At 44.9% G+C, this 21,975-nt stretch overlaps 1 protein-coding gene across 1 annotated transcript in view; it reads left to right on the top strand.

Moving 5' to 3' along the window:
- Tulp4 (TUB like protein 4) overlaps positions 1-21,449 on the top strand; it is a 106,458-nt gene extending 85,009 nt beyond the window's left edge. The window contains exons 9-14 of the mRNA XM_076926689.1: positions 2,045-2,189; positions 4,927-5,071; positions 6,761-6,854; positions 10,738-10,881; positions 12,566-15,078; positions 17,004-21,449. Of these exons, the coding sequence (XP_076782804.1) occupies positions 2,045-2,189; positions 4,927-5,071; positions 6,761-6,854; positions 10,738-10,881; positions 12,566-15,078; positions 17,004-17,120 (3,158 nt within the window). The 3' untranslated portion in view covers positions 17,121-21,449. The remainder of the gene's footprint in view (positions 1-2,044; positions 2,190-4,926; positions 5,072-6,760; positions 6,855-10,737; positions 10,882-12,565; positions 15,079-17,003) is intronic.
- Positions 21,450-21,975: the final 526 nt, after the last annotated feature.

The raw sequence follows: 21,975 nt of genomic DNA, 5'->3' as shown, positions 1-21,975 counted from the left end.
TTCATATGATCAGCCAGTACCAAAGGTAGAAGGAGCAAGAAGAAGAATCGAGGACATGGGGGGGGGGGGTGTATGGAAAATTTCAGGAAATGGCTTCAGGGGGCCAGGCCCCCCCTCCCCCAAGACTGCATACTCCTCACTGTGTATCTTGCTCTCCCAGGGACCTGCTCCAGGCACAACTCTAAAAACCCAGGCTGAGACCGAATATTAAGATCTCTTGGGTGAAGGGCTTGTTTATTTCCCTGGTGTACCTGCCTTCCCTCTGCAGAGGGGCTGCAGCCTCCCAAGGCCAGACTTCTCTGCCTGGCACGCCTAGTTTTCCTAAATGCTCACACTTGGCAGCCCACACCAAATACAGACTGCTTAGTTGCTAACACATCTTTGGGAAGTGAGGTATTTGATCTTAAATTTTTTATAACTAAAAGTTATAAAGTGAATCTACAAACACCAAGTCAGTGCCCACCCTATGTATGTGAGCCTCCCTGTGAACCTACTGGAGCACAGGACAATTTAAGCACTTGAAAAGTTTATCCAATTTAAACACCTCATGACAGAAATAGAAGCTGTGTCACAAGGCACAGTATGACTAATTGCCAACTCAGTGGTATATACAAAGTAGCTCAGAGGACAGAGGTAACATGTAACCTTGAGAAGACAGGCCTGTCACATCAGGAGAAGCTGATTAACCCTTCCTAGATGCCATAGCATTATTTCTCAACATATGGCCCTTAGAGAAGCACAGGGAAAAGCACCTGAGAGGTGTGGTTAACTCTGAGTTCCTGGGCTCGCTCCTGTCATTACCTGATGAGGTCTGTTGTGGGGCCTGGGTTCGTTGGGAGATGTTTATGTACTTAATTTTGAGATTTACTACTAGGAATGTTCACCAAGTGTCTAGAATTATCATTGTGGGGGCAAGAGATAGAGCTTAGTCTGAACAGTGTTTGCTCAGCAAACAAGCCCTGAGTTCAGTACTCCTATAAAGCAAGCATGGTGTGGCATGGCTGTATCCTTGCCTTTCAGAAGTAAAAGTAGGAAGAGCTGAAGAGTACAGTCATCCTCAGCTGGGTACAAGTTCAAGACCATTCTGGGATAAGCACAAGGCACTATGGGGATTAGGTGGCAAGAGGAATGGGTGTGAGAGTGTGGGGTGGTTGAAGCAGCAAGAGACTTCTAATAGTGTGTCTGCTTGCAGGTCTGTGCTTGGTCCACTGTACTGTTTTTTTAACCCTCTGTTGTTTTGGGCTTCTAATCTTTCTTCTGATGGCCAACTAGCAAAGTTACTAGGAATGGCTTCCATAGTACTTCTCACATACCACACAGAGTGGGCACTGACTTGGTATTTGTAGATTCACTTTATAACTTTTAGTTATAAAAAATTTAAGATCAGATACCTCATTTCCCAGTGATGTGTTAACAACTAAGCGGTCTGGATTTGGTGTGGGCTGCCAAGTGTACTTCTATGGAGTACACACAGAGAAGTGCAAATCTACCACTGAAAGTTCTCAGTGCCCACAGTCTCCCTTTCAGTGCTCTGGCAATGGTCAGCTATACCAGGTGGGATTGTTACGCCCTCGACTGCCTGTGGCAAGTCTAGAATTGTTATTCTAGACAGAACTGCCCAGAGACTGTGACATGGACCCAGCTCAGCAAGATGGTAGATTCTGCAGGCCTGGACAGCGTGGTCCTTCCAGATCCAGAAGCAGGATCCAAGGAATCTGTGGGTGAACCCTCAGCCTAGCTTTCCAGTCTTCTTGAACGTTCACACAAGACTAGGCGGTCACCTGAGTATTTTACTCAATAGTAAAATTTTTGTTTTCAACTTTTGGCATAATGAACAATTTTGTATATTTCCAGAGCATTAAAATATCAGCCATCTTAACAACAGTAGTAGAAATTGCCTATTTCTTTTTAGGAAAGAACATAAACACTGTAAAAGGAAAAGGACTGCTTCTTAGATTTTAGCCTCTAACCTAACGAGGAAGCCCGTAAAGTCAGGCTGTACAGCAGTAACAATTGCTCACACCTTACAACTGCTTTCTTACAGATGAGATCTATGGGAACAGCTTAATTTCTACTGTGATTGACAGCTGCAACTGCTCAGACTCCAGTGATATTGAACTGAGTGATGATTGGGCCGCCAAGAAGTCTCCCAAAATTTCCAGAGCTAGCAAATCCCCCAAACTCCCAAGGTAACAGTAGGCGTCCCTTTATTGTGCCTTTCTACATGACATTACAGTGTTCTAGATACAGAGTTCAATTCAAAATGACTGTAATGAGGATTCTGACCCTCTTGGGTCCAGATTGCTGCTTAGTTCTAGAACCATTTCTACCCAAATAAACTTGGCTACACTGAAAAGAAGAGGAAGGAAAGGAAGGTCACACTTACACAGCAGCAAAGTCAACCCCCCTTTTGTTTTCTTACCACTTTTCATTCTGGAAGATTCTTTCTAGAATAATTACAGCTTGCCTGCCTGCCTGCCTGCCTGCCTGCCTTTCTCCTCCAGGTTAGGAGGTAAATGAAGGCCTCAAGGCGTCACTAGGGTCAGCAGTGAAGGCTGTGACCTAGAGCCACCACTGCTTCCCAGCTTCCTTGTTTTCCCTTCCAGGTTAAGAACAGAAAACAAGGTTTTACAAGCAGATGAGTCTGTTGAAGAGAATGCCCAGTTCTGTGCCTGTAACGCCGACTGAAGAAGGCAGAGGGCTGGTGTCACCACCTGGGAGAGCACTGTTTCCCTGCTCTTGCTGTCATGGCTATATGACTAGACAAGACCTTTCTGTGGGCAGTAATGGACAGACAGACATCATCAAGACCCTTTGCTTGTTGACTGTTGTGTGATAGCATGCAAAATCAAGGTGTGACTTACATACCACCCTAGACATGCCCAGATGGCCATCCTTTAGATATCAGGTTCATTGGGCAGTAGATTAACTGATGTGTCGCCGTTTCAGGGTAAAAGACATGCCCATCATTCCAGAAGGTCTTTTGTACTTCTTGCATTCAGAATGACTTCTGTTCTATAGATTTTTTTTTTTCTTTTTACTGTTGAATTTCATAGGAATATGGGTACTCTTTATTTAGGTCTTTTTTCCTCAACACTGTATCATAGATATCAGTAGTTTGCCTTTTTGTTTTAAAACACTTTATGGGATTATTTCATTATAACAAACATGTCACTATGTGTTATGTGCTTTCCCAGTCAGTGTATATTGGCTAGTCTCTAGTTTGGGAAGAATGATGCTATTTTTATTTGTATTTTTTCTTTTTTTTAAGATTTATTTATTTATTTATGTACATGAGTACACTGTAGCTGTTTTCAGACACACCAGAAGAGAGCATCAGATCCCATTACAGATGGTTGTGAGCCACTGTGAGGTTGCTGGGAACTGAACTCAGGACCTCTGGCAGAGCAGTCAGTGCTCTTAACCACTGAGCCATCTCTCCAGCCCTCTTGCATATATTCTTATGAAATGTGTTACATGGTCATGAGTTAAATACATTTTAAACTTTAGTGGAAACTACCAAGTAGCATTACAAGGTGACTATACCAAATTAAATTTCTACAACAGTATATAAGGTTTCCATTCTCATTTTCAGCTCTGTGGTGACTTTTAAGAGCTTTACCCATTCTAATTAAATGTGTGGCTGTGTAGTGACACTGACACTAGAGTTTGGTTCTGGAGTCTCCAGGGATTGGTGCTGTCACTCTGAGCACTTGTTCTGTTTTTACCGGTGTCTGGTAGCTGCCTTTGGTGACGTGTCTGAATTGTTGTTGTTGTTGTTGTTGTTGGATTGTTTTAATGACTTGTAACAGAGAGAATTCTGTGTCAAATATACATTTTGCTAGATAGTCCAGTATGAGAGGTCCATTTATAATCAGCCCCTCTTGTGTTGCACTTGGGAAATCTCTGTCTGTTCTAAGACTGTGAGCATCCTTCCTGCAGCCTTACATGTTTAGTTTTCACATCAAATCTCAGATCTGCTTTATAGCCAAACCAGTGTTTGTATATGACATGAAGGGTAAACATTTATTTTTACTGTTCCAGGAATGTGATCCATCTAAAGTTTGTTTAAACTGTTCATAAAATTAGGAACTTCTATCATTCTGTAGTGTTCTCCACTTCCTAAGCAGACAGATCATTCACCATAAATTTTGCCTATAAATATCCCCTGAAGACTCTGCCATTCTTATGAGTGGTGCCCCTTCCTCATTCTCTCTGCCTGGAACACTTACACAGCAGCTAAGCCAACAGTGTGCACGGCTCAGTCCTCCGTCTTCCCACTTCCCTGGAGCCTGAAGTTTCTTAGCAATTTGTAAACAGTACATATCCTATGCTTCATGCACTGTTGATAGGACATTATGAACACCACCATAGCTGTTTCCATAACATTGTCTTTTGAGTAGACTGGTGTTAAACACCTGTATCTTTCCATTGTAAATAAAGGAGTAGAGATAGAACGTGGAATCAGAGGCAGCAGGAATGCTTCTGATTTGATTTAAATATTACCATTGGTGATGTTAAATAATCCGCTAAAGTCCAAACTGACATCAAAGAAGTTTTGTAAATCACAGTGTCCTTAGGATGAAAAACAGTCTGCCTTCCTGCCATCTTTCTAGGGCTGATTCTGTGGCAGAAGGCATGTGCACTTTTCTCAATAGACTGTAAGTCAGTAAGTGGTGAGTGTTTGTTTTGTAGGCTCTTGCAGGTGAGTCACCAGGCATCATCTCTGTGTTTTTAAATTCTGCGTGTATCACATAGTATTTAGTTGGCATTCCTTCCCCTTGTTTCTAAATCAAAAGCAAGAGAGAGCTTTGGGAAATGAGTGCTTTGACCATTGAGAGCCAACATTCTACAGCTGAGTGTCAGAGGGAGAAGGGTTCTGGATCCAGATGCATCCTTCTGACCCCTCCCACTTTGTCTCCACAGGATCAGCATTGAGGCCCGAAAGTCGCCCAAGCTGCCACGGGCTGCTCAAGAGATGTCTAGGTCTCCCAGATTGCCCATGCGCAAGCCCTCCATGGGCTCACCCAGCCTGACCCGGAGAGAGTTTCCTTTTGAAGACATCACTCAGGTAGACTCTCCGAGCTGACAGTGGAGTCTGCACACAGTCAGCCAGCAGGCTACCTGAACTTCCACCATCTTTCCCAAAACTTGCCAGTCTTGCTGATTGCCACCCCTGCATGCGTGCACATCGAGTGGCTGTGTTCCACGTACCTCTCTGTTGCTGGAGTCTTCCTCCAGGAGAGCTCTGAGTGAAGTGTGTTCCCTTCTTCACATCTGCCTCCTGGTCCTGCAGTGACTCCTCAGTTCTAGGAAGGGGACACTGGCCATAGCCCCACAGTCTGGCCTTGCCTGCCTTCTCTGTGCCTGTGTTCTGCCTCCGTCACCTCTCTAGCTCCTCCCTGTTTCTTCCCTCACTTCCAGCCCTAACTGTTCCAGTGTGTTCCTTCTGTGTGAAGGCTTCCTGCCCTCGCCCAGCCAACATGTGTGTAACCTCCTGCTAGTGTTTATCAAACATGTCTTTGTATACAAACAACAAAAGCCCGGTGTCCACCATTAGGTCCTAAGCTCTTCCAGGAGCTATATTTTACTCACCCACCTTGAGCGTAGCGCTGACGTTTTAAAATATTTTTCATTGACACAATGAAACAATAGGATAATTGGAAGGTTCAAGGACATAATGGATTCAGTTCAGCTAAAATCTGCAGAATTTATCCATGAGAAAAAGGATAAATGATAAAAATTGTGTCCCAATCACTTTGGTGACCTTTTTATTTTTATTTTTTTTTATTTTAAGTTCTGTCTTTATTTCACATAATGTTGTTATTACTTTGTTATTTTATTAATTAATTAGTTTCAAATATTGCTGGTAGCCCAGACTGGCCTGGACCTCAGTATACCCCTGCCTCAGCTGCCCCGTTGCTGAGAGTACAGCCCACCCCATCATGTTTTCCTGGTTGCTACAGTGAGGCCGCGCTCCTTTCCCCAGGCTCAAGTACCTCTTCATTCTCCTCACTAGTTGAAACTACAGACACACACCACTACTCTGAGCGTTGATGGCCTTTGTAATTTTATTTTATTTAGGTCTCCTCTACACTGGGTGGCCTCAGACTTGCTGTGTAGCCAAGGGTGACTTTGAACTTCTGATCCTCCAAACTTAACTTCCAAAGTCTGGGATTACAGGCATATATAGGCAGGCTGAGTTTGTGCAGTGGTAGAGATCAACCCAAGGGCTTCGTGCATGCTGGGTGGGCACTCTGCAAACCAAGCCACATTCCATAGCCCTTTAATAACCTTTTAAAAGATTTTTTAATTTATCCATGAATATATGCTTGTGTGTGTTTATGTGCACCAGGTACATACATGTACCCACTGAGGCCAGATCCCCTGGGATTGGAATTACACATGGTCTTGAGTCACTCACCCGATGTGGGTGCTGGGAATGGAGCACACGCTCTTAACTGCTGAGCCATCTCTCAGGCTGCTCATACCCATTTAAAACTGAACACGTGGACACACACCAACACCTGTGGACATGCTGGGAAAGCGCTAGCACTCCCAGCTCGGTGGCCACCACTAGAAAATGTCAGCCCATCATGCTCTGGTTAACCTGGGATCTGTAAAATGGCATCAGTTGGCGACTGAATGTTGCTGGCAATGTCTACGTAAACATTTGTACATGTTAGTGTTCATTCTGAGTAGGCAATTGTGTGAAATAGACTGAGATTCTTTTTATTTTTCTTTTCCCCTCCCCCCACAGCACAACTATCTTGCTCAGGTCACATCCAATATCTGGGGAACCAAGTTTAAGATTGTGGGCTTGGCTGCATTCCTACCAACCAACCTCGGTGCAGGTAAACACTCTGTTTTGTCGCTGTCCCATTGGAAATCAATGAAAGTTTCCATTTCAACCTGTGGCAGTTTAAATTAGAAAATGAATTCTTAAGAAAGTACAGGATTCCTGTCTGTCCCCTTGGCTCCAGCCACTCGATGTTAGAGAAACAGATCCGTCACTCACTGGTTTATGTTCTTGGTACTGTCATTTGTTCTTTGATAAGCTCTGTGTTAGTAGCCAAAGTCTCCAGTAGAAGACTTTGAAGGACTTCTAGACATTTGGCTGTGGTGAGCAGATCTAGGTTCCAGTGCCCAGGTTCTTGCATTACAAGAAACTTCTAAAGAGAAGTTAAAGACCAAGAAGGTAGCTGACTCCTTTTAATAATTTAGTTCTTGCTTTTTCTTATCTGGTAAGCATCTGCCTGTGACAGGTTTGAGACACAGAGAAAACTTATGTGAGGGGAGTAGAGGCTGGGCCCACGCAGGCTTTGTTTCTTCTCATTTGGATCCCTGTCCAGGTGAGTAGTAAGTACTCACTACCTTATCTCAGGGGCCGGGCAGAAGTGGGCTTAGCTGCAGAGCCTTTCCAGAGCTGCCTCCTTCCGCTTGCTGGGTCTCGCATGCAGTTGTGCTGTGCTCGCTGCCCACCCCCACTGTGTTTTATAAAACAGTGATACACTGTGGTGGGAGAGGCACCTCAGTGGCCCAGCCAAGGTGTTCTCTTGAGGAATCGCCACCATGCGACAGGCCTCATACAAAAGGAAGTTTATTGAAGGAAAGGAAAGTGGCCTGGAAAAGGAGTAGAGGGAGAAAGAGAGAATGGGGGAGGGGAAGACAAGAGCACTAGAGTGCTAGAGAGGTGGGGTAGCCTGCAGTGCTTCCTGTACACCATGTTAGCTGGCACTGGGCTGACAGAGATGCCAGCTGTTGCTAGGTAGCCATTGGGCGGAGCCTAGAAGACTTGCCAAACCCCATCTCCACTCCCCGTCTTCCTAGTTTGCCTACTTGCTGATCTTACTTTTCTCTCTTTGTGAGACCAGGCAGGCCTTGGCCCTTGATCCAGTATGTACTCTCTATAACTGAATTTAAATCATTCTTCAAGAATTCTGTCTACAGATGTTGTATCCTATGCAGGCTTATAAAATAAGTTATCCTTGCAAACCAAATGCTAAAACTTCATCAAGGATGGAGTGCAGCATGGCCCAGCATGGCTGAGGCTCTGGTTGGACCTCTAGTATCATCACCTCAGCCCAGCTCAGAAGCCTCGAGCTTTGTGTGCACCTGGAGGATGCTCTTAAAACAGCACCATGTTTAGAGCTGTTATTATGAAGATTTTAGTTCAAATAAAAGTGAAGCCAAAGTAGAATATAAAATTGAATTGATTTAGTCCTTGGCCTCACAAAAAAATAATAAGGCTTGCTGTGTATAATGTGATAAAGAAATGACGTGACATGCGTCATGTGAGTTTTATGCATGAACAATGGATCCTCCTTTTCTCCCCTCACTTTCTCGCATGGCGCAGCTCCCTTGTCTCCACAGGGATTCCTTAGGATATTTCAGTGCTCTGGAAGCTCTCTGATGACTACAGAATGTTGAGTTACTCACCTATGCCCTACAAACTTGTTAAATGTCACCATTACCTCCACCTTAGTAAGCCTCTGAGAATTTAGTCTTCCTAACATAAAGATTGGGAGAGAGAATTGAGGTGAAGATTTATTTAATGTATCTTTTCAAAATTCTGTCCTTCTCTTCTTGTGAGTAGATCCATAGTTAAGCCAGTTAGGGATACTTAAGTGGGAGCCTTGGCTGTCCCCAGGGGCCTGTGCTGTTGTAGTGTGAGTTAGCAGCCTGTCAGGACCAAGGCTTCCTGACACAGCACTGGGATCACTGTTCTCCTAACCAATGACTTTTTTAAAGAGCAGTTGTTCCATATAGCTGCTGTGACCAAGCCTAAAGAATTCCCCACCTGATTATATTAGACAAAACAAGTTTTGGATTTTAGGAAGTATACTATTCATGTTACCTTATTAATCTCAAATACAATGTATGATGCTCTCATGGGCTGGGAAAGTGAGTATCCCCTATTATTCCTTATATTTACTCATTTGTTTCCTTCAGTTAGAACAGGCTAGCCCGTGGGCGGGGTGGGGGCAGTAAGTTCAGTACAGAGACATACTGAGGGAGAGGACAGCAAGTGGGTCTGGCGTCATCATTGGCAGCCTCTCTCCTCCTGGCAGCTAGTGTGTTGTTACTCACCTCTCCTCCTCTTCTTGCTACCTCCCCCTCCACTCCTCCCCTTCTGAGACAAGTTCTCACTATGTAGCCTTCCCACCCTCAGTTTAACTCATCTCCATGCTCTGCTGATCCCGGGCAGGAAGCTACACACCTCCAAATCCTGTGACATGTGACACCCACATGAGCTTGATCTACTTGCTAATGGTCCCAGAAACTCACTGGCTGTGTCAGGGCTTGCTCATGTATTTGGTGACCTGTAGTCCTTGTTAAAACCCGTGGCATGGGGTACACAGAGCCATGGTGGCTGTGACTGAGCCAGGAGATTCCTTTCTTTTTAATTTTTTTACATAACCTAAGTATTGTCATAAATTCAGAAGTGTTAAAGGATGGTTCATAGTGAGTTGGGGGAGAAGAAATGGAAGGAGAGAGGGCGAGAGAAAGAGACACCAGAGAAGAGGGAAGAAAGACGAGGAGAGAGAAGGAAAGAGGGTGGGAGAAAGAAAGAGCTGTCATCCTCCTTACTGCTGTCAGCATGGTTTTGCCCCAATAGAGGCAAATTATGCTTGTAATCATTCCTCAATGTTAAAAAAAAAAAAAAAAAATGTTCTTTATTGCTCTGGACAATACTTCTGTACTAACTCAGGACAACATAGAACTTTTCCACCAAATTTCATACTGTGTTTTGTGGGTAAGTGTAATGAGACTGTGGGTACGAAAGACACCTCAAGCAGCAGCTTCAGCTCAGCAAAGCCACAGCTTCTAGAGCAGCACTGGATTGTCAGGCCCAGAGCCAGGTAGTCGCAGGATGTGGCTTTTCTAACTGAAAATGCCGTTAAAGTACCTTTGTGTATAGTTTCACAGGAAAGAGTAGTGAACATAAAAGATGGATCACTGAGCTTGCCCAGTGGGCAAAGGCTCAAAGGCCAGGCAACCTAAGTTTAATCTCCTAAATCTGTGAGGTGGTAAGATAGAACTGCCCCCCACACATGTATCAGGGCACACACATGCCACACACATGATTAAATTAATAATGATAATAATTAATAAACATTTAAACATAAAAGAGAGTTGATAGAAACCTAATCTTGCTTTTAACCTGCTTGTGAAACTTAGATCACATTTTAAAATTAATTTTATCTTTTCTAACTATTTTATTTCCAACTTAGACATCCTCTTAGCCGTGTTCTTCAAGTTAAGTCTTAAGGTTTAAACAGACTATAAATCTGGGAGGGAGTACTATAAATCCCTGTACAGATCTCTGTAGGTGAGACTCAGTAAGACTTCACCCTGAACACCAGCGCCTCCCCACGCCTCCATGGTACCCCAGTCTCCTGCTCTCCTGCGTGTAGCACTCTCAGCTGCACTATTTGAACTCAATTCCCTTTCTGGCTACAAACGAAGCTTCTAAAGACTTTTTCCCCTGGGTCTGCTCATTGCAAGGAAGGATAAGTCCAAGGCATGTCTTTGGCATTTCAAATTGTGGTTCTGTAGACAGACAAGAGCTTTCCGGTCCCACATTGTGTTCCTCAGAAGACACTAGAGCTCCTCCACTCCAGCTCCCGGTGCAGCCTGCAGATGGGCTGCCAGCAGCAGCACCCAGCGCCTCTACTCCCTCCTGGCTCCCCTCTGGCATGCCTCCACTAACCGTGTCCTCCTTCCTCTCACCAGTCATCTATAAAACCAGCCTACTGCACCTCCAGCCTCGGCAGATGACCATTTATCTCCCGGAAGTTAGGAAGATTTCCATGGACTATATTAATCTGCCTGTCTTCAACCCAAACGTTTTCAGTGAAGATGAAGATGACTTACCAGGTGTGTCACATACTTAGGCTGATCTGTCACAATCCCTCTCTTAGTGGATCATGCAAGGGCATAGTGTATCCTAGGAGGAAAACTGCTGGGCGTGCTTTTTGGCAGGAAGGAAACTCCCAGAGCATGTGTGGTTTAGATGGCAGTGACAAGTGACAGTTCACAGAGCGTCTCTCACATCATGTGTTGCCTTTCTTTGCTTTCCATTGCTTAAGTAAACACTGTGACCAGAAGCGACTTGAGGAGGAAAGCTCTAGCAGGGGTTGTTAAATGATCTTGTTTTATTCCCAAGTCAGAGTGTTTTCCAGTGTTTTCAATGAGTTGTATCTTACTATTCTCAATTGCTCAAGGGCACTTGAGAAACATTCTTACTTTTTAAGTACACGTTTTGTAGACCCTGACTCTGCTTTTACACCAGCACCTGCCCTTTGGTGAATGAACTTGGGTGGGTAGCTTGACACATGCTCTGCCATTTCAGTCTCTGGTCTGGACATGGCTCATCCTTTCCCTTGATAATCTCTTTGCTGTCCCAGATGCAGTGATTAGAGTTTTCTCTACAGTTAAGTTGCTACAGTGGCTGGGTGTGTGTGTGTGTGTGTGTGTGTGTGTGTGTGTGTGTGTTTACTTCTCTGTTAGAGGATGAAGTGCACTGTCTCGGGGCTCACAGTCAGGGATTATGAATCTACAGAGGCTCTGCATTGGAGAGGGAGATAACTGAAGTCACTCCTCCCTGGAGACACAGAGTATTTCAAAGAGAGATCAGTGTACGAATGTTAAGAAGCCTGAGGTGGAACCAGATGCCTATAGCCAGAGGATGAACTGTCTCAGGGGAGGTCCCAGCGAAGAGGCTCCAAGGCCAGGTGTAACTTGTGGTAACTTGTTGGCCACATTCAACTGTTTGGGTAAAGTCAGCCATCCTATATAATAAGCCTGTTAGATCCTGTTTGCTGCTCAGTTATTGCTCTGCAGCCTTTCAGCCCTCTGGGCCTGTGACAGTGTGCTCTGAGGAAGAGATACAGCCACTTAGTAGGCTGATGGGAGCAAAGCTAGAGTCAGCACCACTGCCAACAGGGACGCAGAATGTGGCTCTGATCAGGCACCTGCCTACAGTCACAGTTGATACATATTCGTGGTTCATGAAGTGACCACTGAATAGTAAATGGAATATTCACATGCTTTTATTGGTTGGCTGTGCCTTAAATACTGTTTGAAATGCTAAAAAACAGTAAATTGGCGAAGGGCATTCAGCTAATATGCCTGTTTTAGGGGATTCTTTTCTTTGGTGGTTCCACTTTATTTTACATAGGCGTTTAATAAGCAAAACCACTAAAGAGCCCTTTAGACATTTATGTGTATTGGTATCATGCAAGCATGTGGTACCAAATTCAGAAGGTTCAAACATGTTCATTGAGATGTTTGACAGTACCTTAGCCCATGTTCAACAGACAGGCCATGCTGCACCCTCCTCCCCTCCTCAGTTGGCTCTGTTCTTCCAGAAATGTTAGCGAGGCTTTGTGAAGAGACCCGTTGTCTCCAAGCAAACACATCTCAGTCTTAGTGATTATATTTTGCTTGGAAAAGATTAGATATGTTTAACCATGTATCTTATTCTGACATAGTTCTATGACACTGTTTTGCAACCAATTCTTTGTTTGTTTGTTTGTTTGTTTGTTTGTTTGTTTTACAGTTACAGGAGCATCAGGTGTCCCTGAAAACAACCCACCTTGTACGGTGAACATCCCTATTGCACCAATCCACAGCTCTGCTCAAGCTTTGTCTCCCACACAGAGCATAGGGCTGGTGCAGTCTCTGCTGGCCAATCAAAATGTGCAGTTGGATGTCTTGACCAATCAGACCACAGCTGTAGGGTCAGTAGAGCATGCAGGTGATGCTGCTACCCAGTACCCAGTCTCCAGCCGGTACTCCAATCCTGGACAGGTAATTTTTGGAGGTGTAGAAATGGGCCGCATCATTCAGAATCCTCCTCAGTTGCCTTTGCCACCACCGCCGCCACCACCACCACAGGGGCCTATGCAACTGCCTGCAGTGGACCATGGAGATCGGGACCACGAGCACCTGCAGAAGTCAGCCAAGGCCCTGCGGCCAGTGCCTCAGCTGGCTGCCGAGGGGGATGCAGTGGTTTTCAGTGCCCCGCAGGAGGTCCAGGTGGCAAAGATGAATCCCCCACCCCCGTACCCAGGAACTATCCCTGCTGCCCCCACCACGGCTGCACCCCCACCCCCTCTGCCACCACCACAGCCCCCAGTGGATGTATGTTTGAAGAAGGGTGACTTCTCCCTGTACCCTACAGCAGCACATTACCAGCCTCCTCTAGGCTATGAGAGGATCACCACCTTTGACAGCAGCGGCAATGTGGAAGAGGTGTGCCGGCCCCGCACTCGGATGCTCTGCTCCCAGAACACCTACACTCTTCCGGGCCCAGGCACTTCTGCCACCTTGAGACTCACAGCCACTGAGAAGAAGGTTCCCCAACCCTGTACCAGTGCCACTCTGAACCGACTAACTGTCCCTCGATACTCCATCCCCACAGGGGACCCACCTCCATACCCTGACATTGCTAGCCAGCTGGCCCAGGGGCGGAGTGCTGCTCAAAGGCTGGACAACAGTCTCATCCATGCCACCCTACGAAGGAACAACCGAGAGGTTGCACTTAAGATGGCCCAGCTGGCAGACAACTCCCGTGCCCCACTGCAGCCCCCAGCTAAGCCTAAGGGGGGCGCTGGTGGGGCGGTGGCACAGCTCCCAGCAAGGCCTCCACCTGCCCTATACACCTGCAGCCAGTGCAGTGGAGCAGGGCCCAGCTCACAGTCAGGTGCAGCCCTGGCCCATGCTATGAGCACCTCCCCACTGGCCTCCCAGTCCTCCTACAATCTTCTAAGCCCTCCTGACACCTCCCGAGATCGTACTGACTATGTCAACTCGGCCTTCACGGAGGACGAGGCCCTGTCTCAGCACTGTCAGCTGGAGAAGCCTCTGAGGCATCCCCCACTTCCTGAAGCTGCTGTCACGATGAAGCGGCCTCCCCCTTACCAGTGGGACCCTGTGCTGGGTGAGGACGTTTGGGTTCCCCAGGAAAGGACAGCACAACCTACAGTGCCCAACCCCTTAAAACTGTCCCCTCTAATGCTAGGGCAAGGCCAGCACCTGGATGTGGCTCGAGTGCCCTTTGTGTCTCCCAAGTCTCCATCCAGCCCTACTGCCACCTTCCAGACAGGCTATGGGATGGGAGTGCCATATCCAGGCAGCTATAACAACCCCTCCTTGCCTGGAGTACAAGCCCCATGCTCCCCTAAGGATGCCCTGTCCCCAGCCCAGTTTGCACAACAGGAGTCTGCTGTCGGACTTCAGCCAGCATACCCACCCAGCCTTTCCTATTGCACCTTGCCCCCCACATATCCAGGAAGCAGCACATGCTCCAGTTTACAGCTACCACCCATCGCCTTGCACCCTTGGAATCCCTACAGCACCTGCCCACCCATGCAGAATGCCCAGGGCACTCTCCCCTCCAAGCCCCACTTAGTGGTGGAGAAGCCTCTTGTGTCCCCGCCACCTGCCGAGCTCCAAAGCCACATGGGCACAGAGGTGATGGTAGAGACTGCAGACAATTTCCAAGAAGTCCTCTCTCTGACAGAAAGCCCTGTTCCCCAGAGAACAGAAAAATTTGGGAAGAAGAACCGGAAGCGCCTGGATAGCCGAGCGGAGGAAGGAAGCGTTCAGGCCATCACTGAGGGCAAAGTAAAAAAGGATGCTAGGACTTTGAGTGACTTTAATTCTCTCATCTCCAGCCCCCGCCTAGGGAGAGAGAAGAAGAAAGTGAAAAGTCAGAAAGACCAACTGAAGTCAAAGAAGTTGAACAAGACGAACGAGTTCCAGGACAGCTCAGAGAGTGAGCCCGAGCTGTTCATCAGTGGGGATGAGCTGATGAACCAAAGCCAGGGCAGCAAGAAGGGGTGGAAAAGCAAGAGGAGCCTGCGGACGGCCAGTGAGCTGGAGGAATTCAAGTGCCGCAAAGCCAGTGAGAAGGAAGACGGGCGCCTGGGCAGCCAGGGCTTTGTGTATGTGATGGCCAACAAGCAGCCTCTGTGGAATGAAGCCACACAGGTGTACCAGCTAGACTTTGGAGGAAGGGTGACCCAGGAGTCTGCCAAGAACTTCCAGATCGAGTTGGAGGGACGGCAGGTAAGGAGATTATGGCCTGTGGCCGCTGAGCACTTGGGGCCAGCGCCTTGAACTCTGGGAGCAAGCATTTAAATCCAAGTGATGTGTGAGCCATTAGGCAGATGGTTAGAAAGGGCAAGCACAACCCCACGAGTACCCTCACTGCCTGCCCTTCAGTTGCAGGTGCCTCCTAGAGTTCGGTGTTTTCTACTATCTGTCATTATATTTGCAAAAAACCATATATTCTTATTTATTGACACTTGTAGTTTAGCCATCACGTGTTGCCTTCCTGAGTCACTCTAGTGGACTGTGCTGTCTGCTTCCCTCAGGAGCTGGCAGACTTAGTTACCTCTTTCCTACTTTTTCATTTCATGGCTTTGCTTCCCACCACCTTGGCCCCAAGACAGTGTAGCTTGGACAGACTGACTGTAATATATACAGTACTCCTTCCCAGCTGTTCATTATCAGCTGTGGAAGGATGGTATGTTCGTCAGCCCTGCCTTCCCTACATCATTGGTACACATGCCAGCTACCCCTACTTTCCCAGTGTGAGTTGTAGGTACTCATGACTGCACTATGTTACTGAGTGCCTTAGGGTGTTACTGCTGTGCAGAGACACCATGACAAAGGCAACTCTTAGAAAGGAAAACATTTCCTTGGAGCTGGCTCACAGTTGCAGAGGTTTAGTCCATTACCAGAGGGAAAGCATGGCATTGCACAGGCAGACATGGTACTGGAGAAGGAGGTTCCACGTCTCGATCTGCAGGCATAAAGAAACTCGGCCACACTGGGCTTAGCATAAGCACAGGAGACCGTAAAGCCCCGCACCCCACCTCCAACAAGGCCAGATCTCCTAATAGTAACACTTCCTATGGCCAAGCATTCAAACACACACCTTTCAAACCTCTACACTGAGTGATTCACAGCTGTACTTTTTATGAGTTTTCCTCAATATTTTCATTATCTAGTTATTGTTTGCTTATTTCTCTCTGTGTTTATTGCTACGTCATCCTCCAGTTCTCTAATAGAACGGAAGTCTCCCTGGTACAGATGAAGACACAGATGACAAGACAGTGCTTGTCACAGCATGGTGGCCTCTGTAGCCCTGCCACCTCACTTCATCTCCTGACCATACTAGGAGGCCCTTCCATTTTAAATTTCATTTTTACTTAATTAATTCATCAAATATTTTTACTGCCTGCTGTGTGCCTGCCAGTTTCTAAGCCAAGAATTGACAAACTGGCCTGTATATCCATGTAGCCCCTATCCTGTTTGTAAATAAGGTATTATTTATATACAGTTCTGCCTAATAAATTGTACAAGTACTTTCCTCTCACATGAGCAAAATTAAGTGTTTCTGCAGAGCATATGAATTACAGGGCCTAAAGTGTTTAACAGCACTTTACAGAAAACTTGCCAACCCTTATCCTAAGTGAAATGGGACTAGTGAGAGACATGGAAGTAACTGTTAAGATGGGAGAAGACCACAAGGAAATGGGTGTGTATCCTATGCTGTAGTGCAGTCATCTCATGTTTTAAGGCCACAGGAAGTGGCAAAGTCACAAGTTGAGCAGGACAAGGAGCATAGAGGAGAGGGAGCTGGTACTCTAGAAAGTCACCAGTGAGGCCTGCTCTGAGACAGAGACCTTTAACAAAGTTGGCACATCTCTGAAGTCTCTCAGTGTGGTAGAGTCTTTCTTTTCCCCAGAGAACCCACTTGATCTTCCCTGTAGTGCTCCATATGAGCTCCTGTCCCCTACGTTATCAACCAGGGTCCTCTGTCCTGTTTCCTGTAAACCTGTAGTTAGATCTTGAAGCCCATCAGATTCAGTTACTTGAGTTTCTAGAACTCTCTCCTGGACTGCACTCTGCTTCCCTTGGAGCAGGCACAACTGGCTGTTGTCTCACTTTCTTTTTGTGTGTTTGCTTCCTGCATCCTCCCCTAGGTGATGCAGTTCGGACGGATTGATGGTAACGCATACATCCTAGACTTCCAGTACCCCTTCTCAGCTGTTCAGGCTTTTGCTGTTGCCTTGGCCAATGTGACTCAGCGCCTAAAATGAAGAGACAGATGCGGGAGGAGACCTGGCAGGAGCCTTTGGAGGCAGAGCTCATGCTGCTACTACCTGAGGAGACCAGAGACCACGGCGGTAGAGGAAGCCAGCAGGCCAGAAGATCTGTAGGCATGGTCGTTTGTTCAGTTAACCTTTATTGTGTCTTTTCTTTTGATAGAGTGGTGTTTGGAAGCCAAGAATTTGAAGTATCTTGTGTTCTTGAAGGCAAAGTAGCTTGGCTACAGAATTTTGTACTGAATTTACTTCTCATGACTAGGATTAAGGGCCTTTGCAAAGAAGACAGATTGCTCAACCTTTCTCTTCTTTTAAGTATAGGGAGTGTTAGTGTTCATGTCATCTGGCTTCTGTTACCCTTCCAATATTATCACTTGTGAAAAAAAAAAATTTTTTTTAAACACAACCAAAACTCTGGAAGATTCAGCTTGTATTGGGCTAGGGAGGACAGCATTTCAGTCACAAATGTGTGCTGCTCACTAAAAGGTACCTGGATGAATGAGGGACACATATGCAAATGCCTTGTGCTCTGCTCATATAAGCCACGGTAGATGATGTGATTTGCTAGGCAGTGTGTGAGGAAGACACTGCCTGTGGAGACAGGCTCACGTACAGACTGGGCTGCGGGTGTGGCTTATGCAAGGATTGTTTCCCAAGGATACTAGTTGGAAACCCCACTGGTTTCTTGTGTCAGAGTTAAGCCCATCTGACTTTGGAAGAAGGTAAGAGACTTCAGTCAGTAGGCAGGTCCAGGCTGGGGTAGAGCTGGGCTACATCACAGTCATTAGACTGTGCAGTTACCAGGTACCTCCCTCCACGGTCAGGAAACAGCCTTTGTTCTCCTTACTTCCTTGTTTGAATCTGGAACATTTACTGTAGCCGTCTTTCTCTTCAGATCCTATTGCTCTGTCTTTTCTAAAACATGAATGAGACTTGATTTGCAGCTACACCTTTCCTTTCCTTGTCCACATTAAAATTCAGTTGATTTGAATGCTTTCCTACAATTAGAGTGTAATAAAAAATGTATGCATTTCCCAGGATATTAAAAGATAGGGTCATGGTAAAATCTTTGGGGAAAACTCCACAATATGCTGTAAAGGAAAAAAAGAACTCTTGCTGGGTGTGTAGGCTGTACTAAAAGATGAGCCACGGGAAAGCCGTGTTAAAACTGTCTGTGCTTTATTCACTCTGCCTGTAGCATCTTTGCGAAACTTCTTCTCATGGGAACACACCCGGGCACATACCCAGACCTTGTAGTAAGACCGAGTTCTTGTTGCTGCTGCTACCTGTGATGCTTATTCCCAGAGCACAAGAGCTTTGACTTTTGAGTTGGATTTTATTTGAAATCTGGCAAGTGGAAGAAGCTACAGGAAATTCTTTTCAGCTTAAACATTGTTTTGGTTTCCCCCTCCTCTTCCTCTTTTTCCTCCTCTTCCTCCTCCTCTTCCTCCTCCTTGTGTTTGGTTTAAGAATTACAAAAGAAATTGTCTGATTTCTTTACCTGAGCAAAATTAAATTACTCATTATTTTTTCTAAATTTCAAAGAAATATGGACAAGAACATCTCCCAGCTGATACTGGAGTTTTCCATTTTATAATTTAAAATATGGGAGCTGATTCTTATATGGGTCAGTTGTCCCAGAACAAGTTGAACAGTATATTCAGAGTTACTGTGTTTACGTAAGTTCCTGTAGCTTGATAAGATGTCTCAGTGCTTATCTTAGTTGTGCAATACTGTTGTAGCCTGTTTATGGAATAATTTAAATACAATTTTCTTTGTTTTGTGGTCTAAGAGATAGTTATTTATCTTGCTCTTTATAGTATTCTTGGGAACTATTTTGTTGCTATGTATTGGTGATTTGTGCCCATTTTATTATTTATTTAGAAAAATAGTACCTTTGTAATGACTTATTTGTTGGCAATAGATTTTGCTGCAAAAAATAAAGAGACTATGACAAGATTTTTTGGGGGGGTGGCTGGGTGCTTTGTAACTTTCTTGAGAGTTGGGAGAAAATCTTATTAATCCCTTAAAAAAATAAATTTACTCTTTATCTCAGTATTGATTGTATGCAAAATAGGCTATTTCTTTAAGAAAGCATACCCTAAGATAGTATTTCTTATTTTGAAAATGTTAATTAAAAATAAAATGTGATAGGACACAAGGAAGGGTGAGATGTCTAAGATAAGAGTCTCAAGAGAGGCCCTTAGTAAATAATCTTCAAGTTTGAGGTTTGGTTTTGTTTGATTTTTTTTTTTTTTTTTAGTTAAACTGGCCTTTTCAAAAATGCAAAAGTTATACTTACAACTTTGCTAAATAAAAACAGATATGGAGGAAATCCCTAAAAGATACTTTCTGCCATGGAGATGTAGGCTTGTGGCCTTGAACAGTGCTTGACCTGTGAGCTGCGAGAACTCCTGCCCCTCACTAGACTCCTCGACCAGTCAGAGTGAGTCTCAGCTTCCACCTGGGCAGTAGGCTGCTGGCTGCAGCAGTTGTGATCATATCATTTAAGGTAATGGCTTCTTCCAGTCAACATCTCTTGATTAAATTCTGCTCAAATTAAGTCTTTAAGTAACAGAATTCTAGGTACTTTATGGTTATTGATAGCAATTTGTAAATGTCCCAATGTCCCATTGGATCCCTAAATCAAAAACAGTCAGCTACATAAAGGCCTGTAGGAAAAAGAGTATATTAACCAACATGAAAACTACTGTTAAATTTATTTGGCTCTAGTATCATCAAAACAAAAGTTGTGGGTGTATATACACTACCCATTTGAATGTATAGCCTGAGAAAAGCTGGGGCCACCGCAGCTGGAAGTATTCAGCTCTAATGGACATACAAAGCAAACACTTTTGCGTTTTGGTACTTCTCATCCACAGACCTGCACCCTGTGTAATGTTCATTCTGTAATCAAAGGTCAGGGGCTCAAGGTCGAATTGTCCTGCCACCGGGACAGAGAGTGACTTTGGGCAAGGCCCTGGGGTGTCTGGCCTCCTTTTGTCCATCTCTTAAATGAAAAGGCTTGCCTAGACAAGCATAAACACTACATTCTCCAGGAGCCTGGGAGCTCAAAATTCAGCAGCTCCTCTTCCCCTTCACAAGGTGAGAGTATGTTTCAAAACGTGGTATCTGTGTAGAAAAATAGTTCTCATGAGTCTATAAGCTGTCTACTGTCTCCTGAACAGAAACCAGCAGGTTTACCCCTAAATGTATTTAGAATAATGTTTATTCTACTAAAAACTAAAGAAGCATCAATCTAAGTACAGTGGAAGTCCCCTGTGAGTGTGTTCTACTCAGTGGACATGCTCAAGTAAAACAAGACATTATGTGGGTATAAAACTGGGAGTGGGTTCAGAAAGAAGAGTGCTGGTAAACGCTTGCCACCTTTGGTGTGCTCGTGTGTGATAGTGTTACACTAAAGGGAGCCCATGATGTCCCGTGGCTATGGACAGGTTGACAATATTAGCTGGGTTTGAACTGGCATTTGAGTTTCTGGGAGTTTATGGTAGCATACAGTTCAGAAGTCTACACCACTGTGATAAACTCTGGAGGATTGTGACTTACTTTGTTTCCATTTTCTTCAGCTTTGTGCAGTTCTCTTGTGACTTTGTTTCTATATTTTCTGTTTATAAGTCAATTTTAAGGGGAAGGGTAAGATTTTAAGATCTTGTTTATTGTAGATAATTTTTTTCTCCTGTTGTAGAAAAGCATGGGTTATACATTTGAGTGGAAAAGGCACTATATTATTTACCAAAGGTGTATTGTTTGCATTTGTTTATAAATGCATTATTTTAGTACTATAAATTTGGGCATAGTTTCTGAGTTTACTACTATTGCTACTGCTGGCATCTGTCTTTCTTCTTCTCTGTCATGTTTTTAATCCCCATAAATGTGCAATGTGGGGTGCATAGGTCACAGACCAAACAAGACTACCAGCATGTTCTTGTCCACACTTGGGGAACAGCGCGCGCTGTTTCATCACATCAGCCCCTCCAGCGTTTGTTTTTTAACTTTTTTTTTTATTTCATTTTAAAATTCAGCATTTTGCTTTAACCTTCCAAACAAGATCTGTTGAGAGTCACCATTGCATCTCAATGGCTCTCCCTTATTTGCCTACCTTTGTATGTATTTTGTGTACTAGATCGTCCAGGAAGTATTCTAGAAGGGATTAATAGTTTGCATTCAGAATGATGTAGTTGGTCCAAATTATTTTGCCTTTAAAATTGAAACGAGTCAATCTCATTTTTTTCTTGGTGATTTGAAATTGTAAGATTTGTCCAGCTATTGCTTAATAAAATTTTGCAGATCAAAAAAGATCAATTACATGTGTGCCAAGTTTAAATTATGGGTTTTGGGTCCTTTGAGAAGAAATCACCTCCCTCTAGTGACATGAACTTCTGACTTTCCGGTTATTTCAAGGGTCCCCTGAGAAATGCCATGGTGACTGGGAACCCTTGAAATGTCCTTGTCATCTCATTGCCCACTTGGTGAATTGTTTTGACTTGGGGGGGGGGGCTTTTAAAAGAATCCAGTTAATAATGCCTGTCATCTGGGATGGCACCGACTGTTCCAGATTGTGTGACCTGATTTTGTGCTCTTACTAATTTTTCTAATAAATGTTTAGTTATATCAGGGAAGAAAAAATGAATGCACCTGTATAGTACCTAAAAGATCAAAGGTGCTAAATATGTTGGTACTTTAGTTTGTGGGAAACATGATTAAGCCCAGTTTAAGGCCATTTTGCTGAAAATGGCACCAGTGTAGCTATTGACTGGTACTACTGAGTACTTGCAAGCCTCCTCCTTCCTTAGTCATGGGATGTGGGAAACCAGCATTGGGAGCATAT

Source organism: Arvicanthis niloticus, chromosome 28, assembly GCF_011762505.2.
Source record: "Arvicanthis niloticus isolate mArvNil1 chromosome 28, mArvNil1.pat.X, whole genome shotgun sequence".
Taxonomy (NCBI): domain Eukaryota; kingdom Metazoa; phylum Chordata; class Mammalia; order Rodentia; family Muridae; genus Arvicanthis; species Arvicanthis niloticus.
The sequence above is the reverse complement of the archived record's forward strand: the minus strand, read 5'-3'. Positions and strand labels throughout refer to the sequence as shown.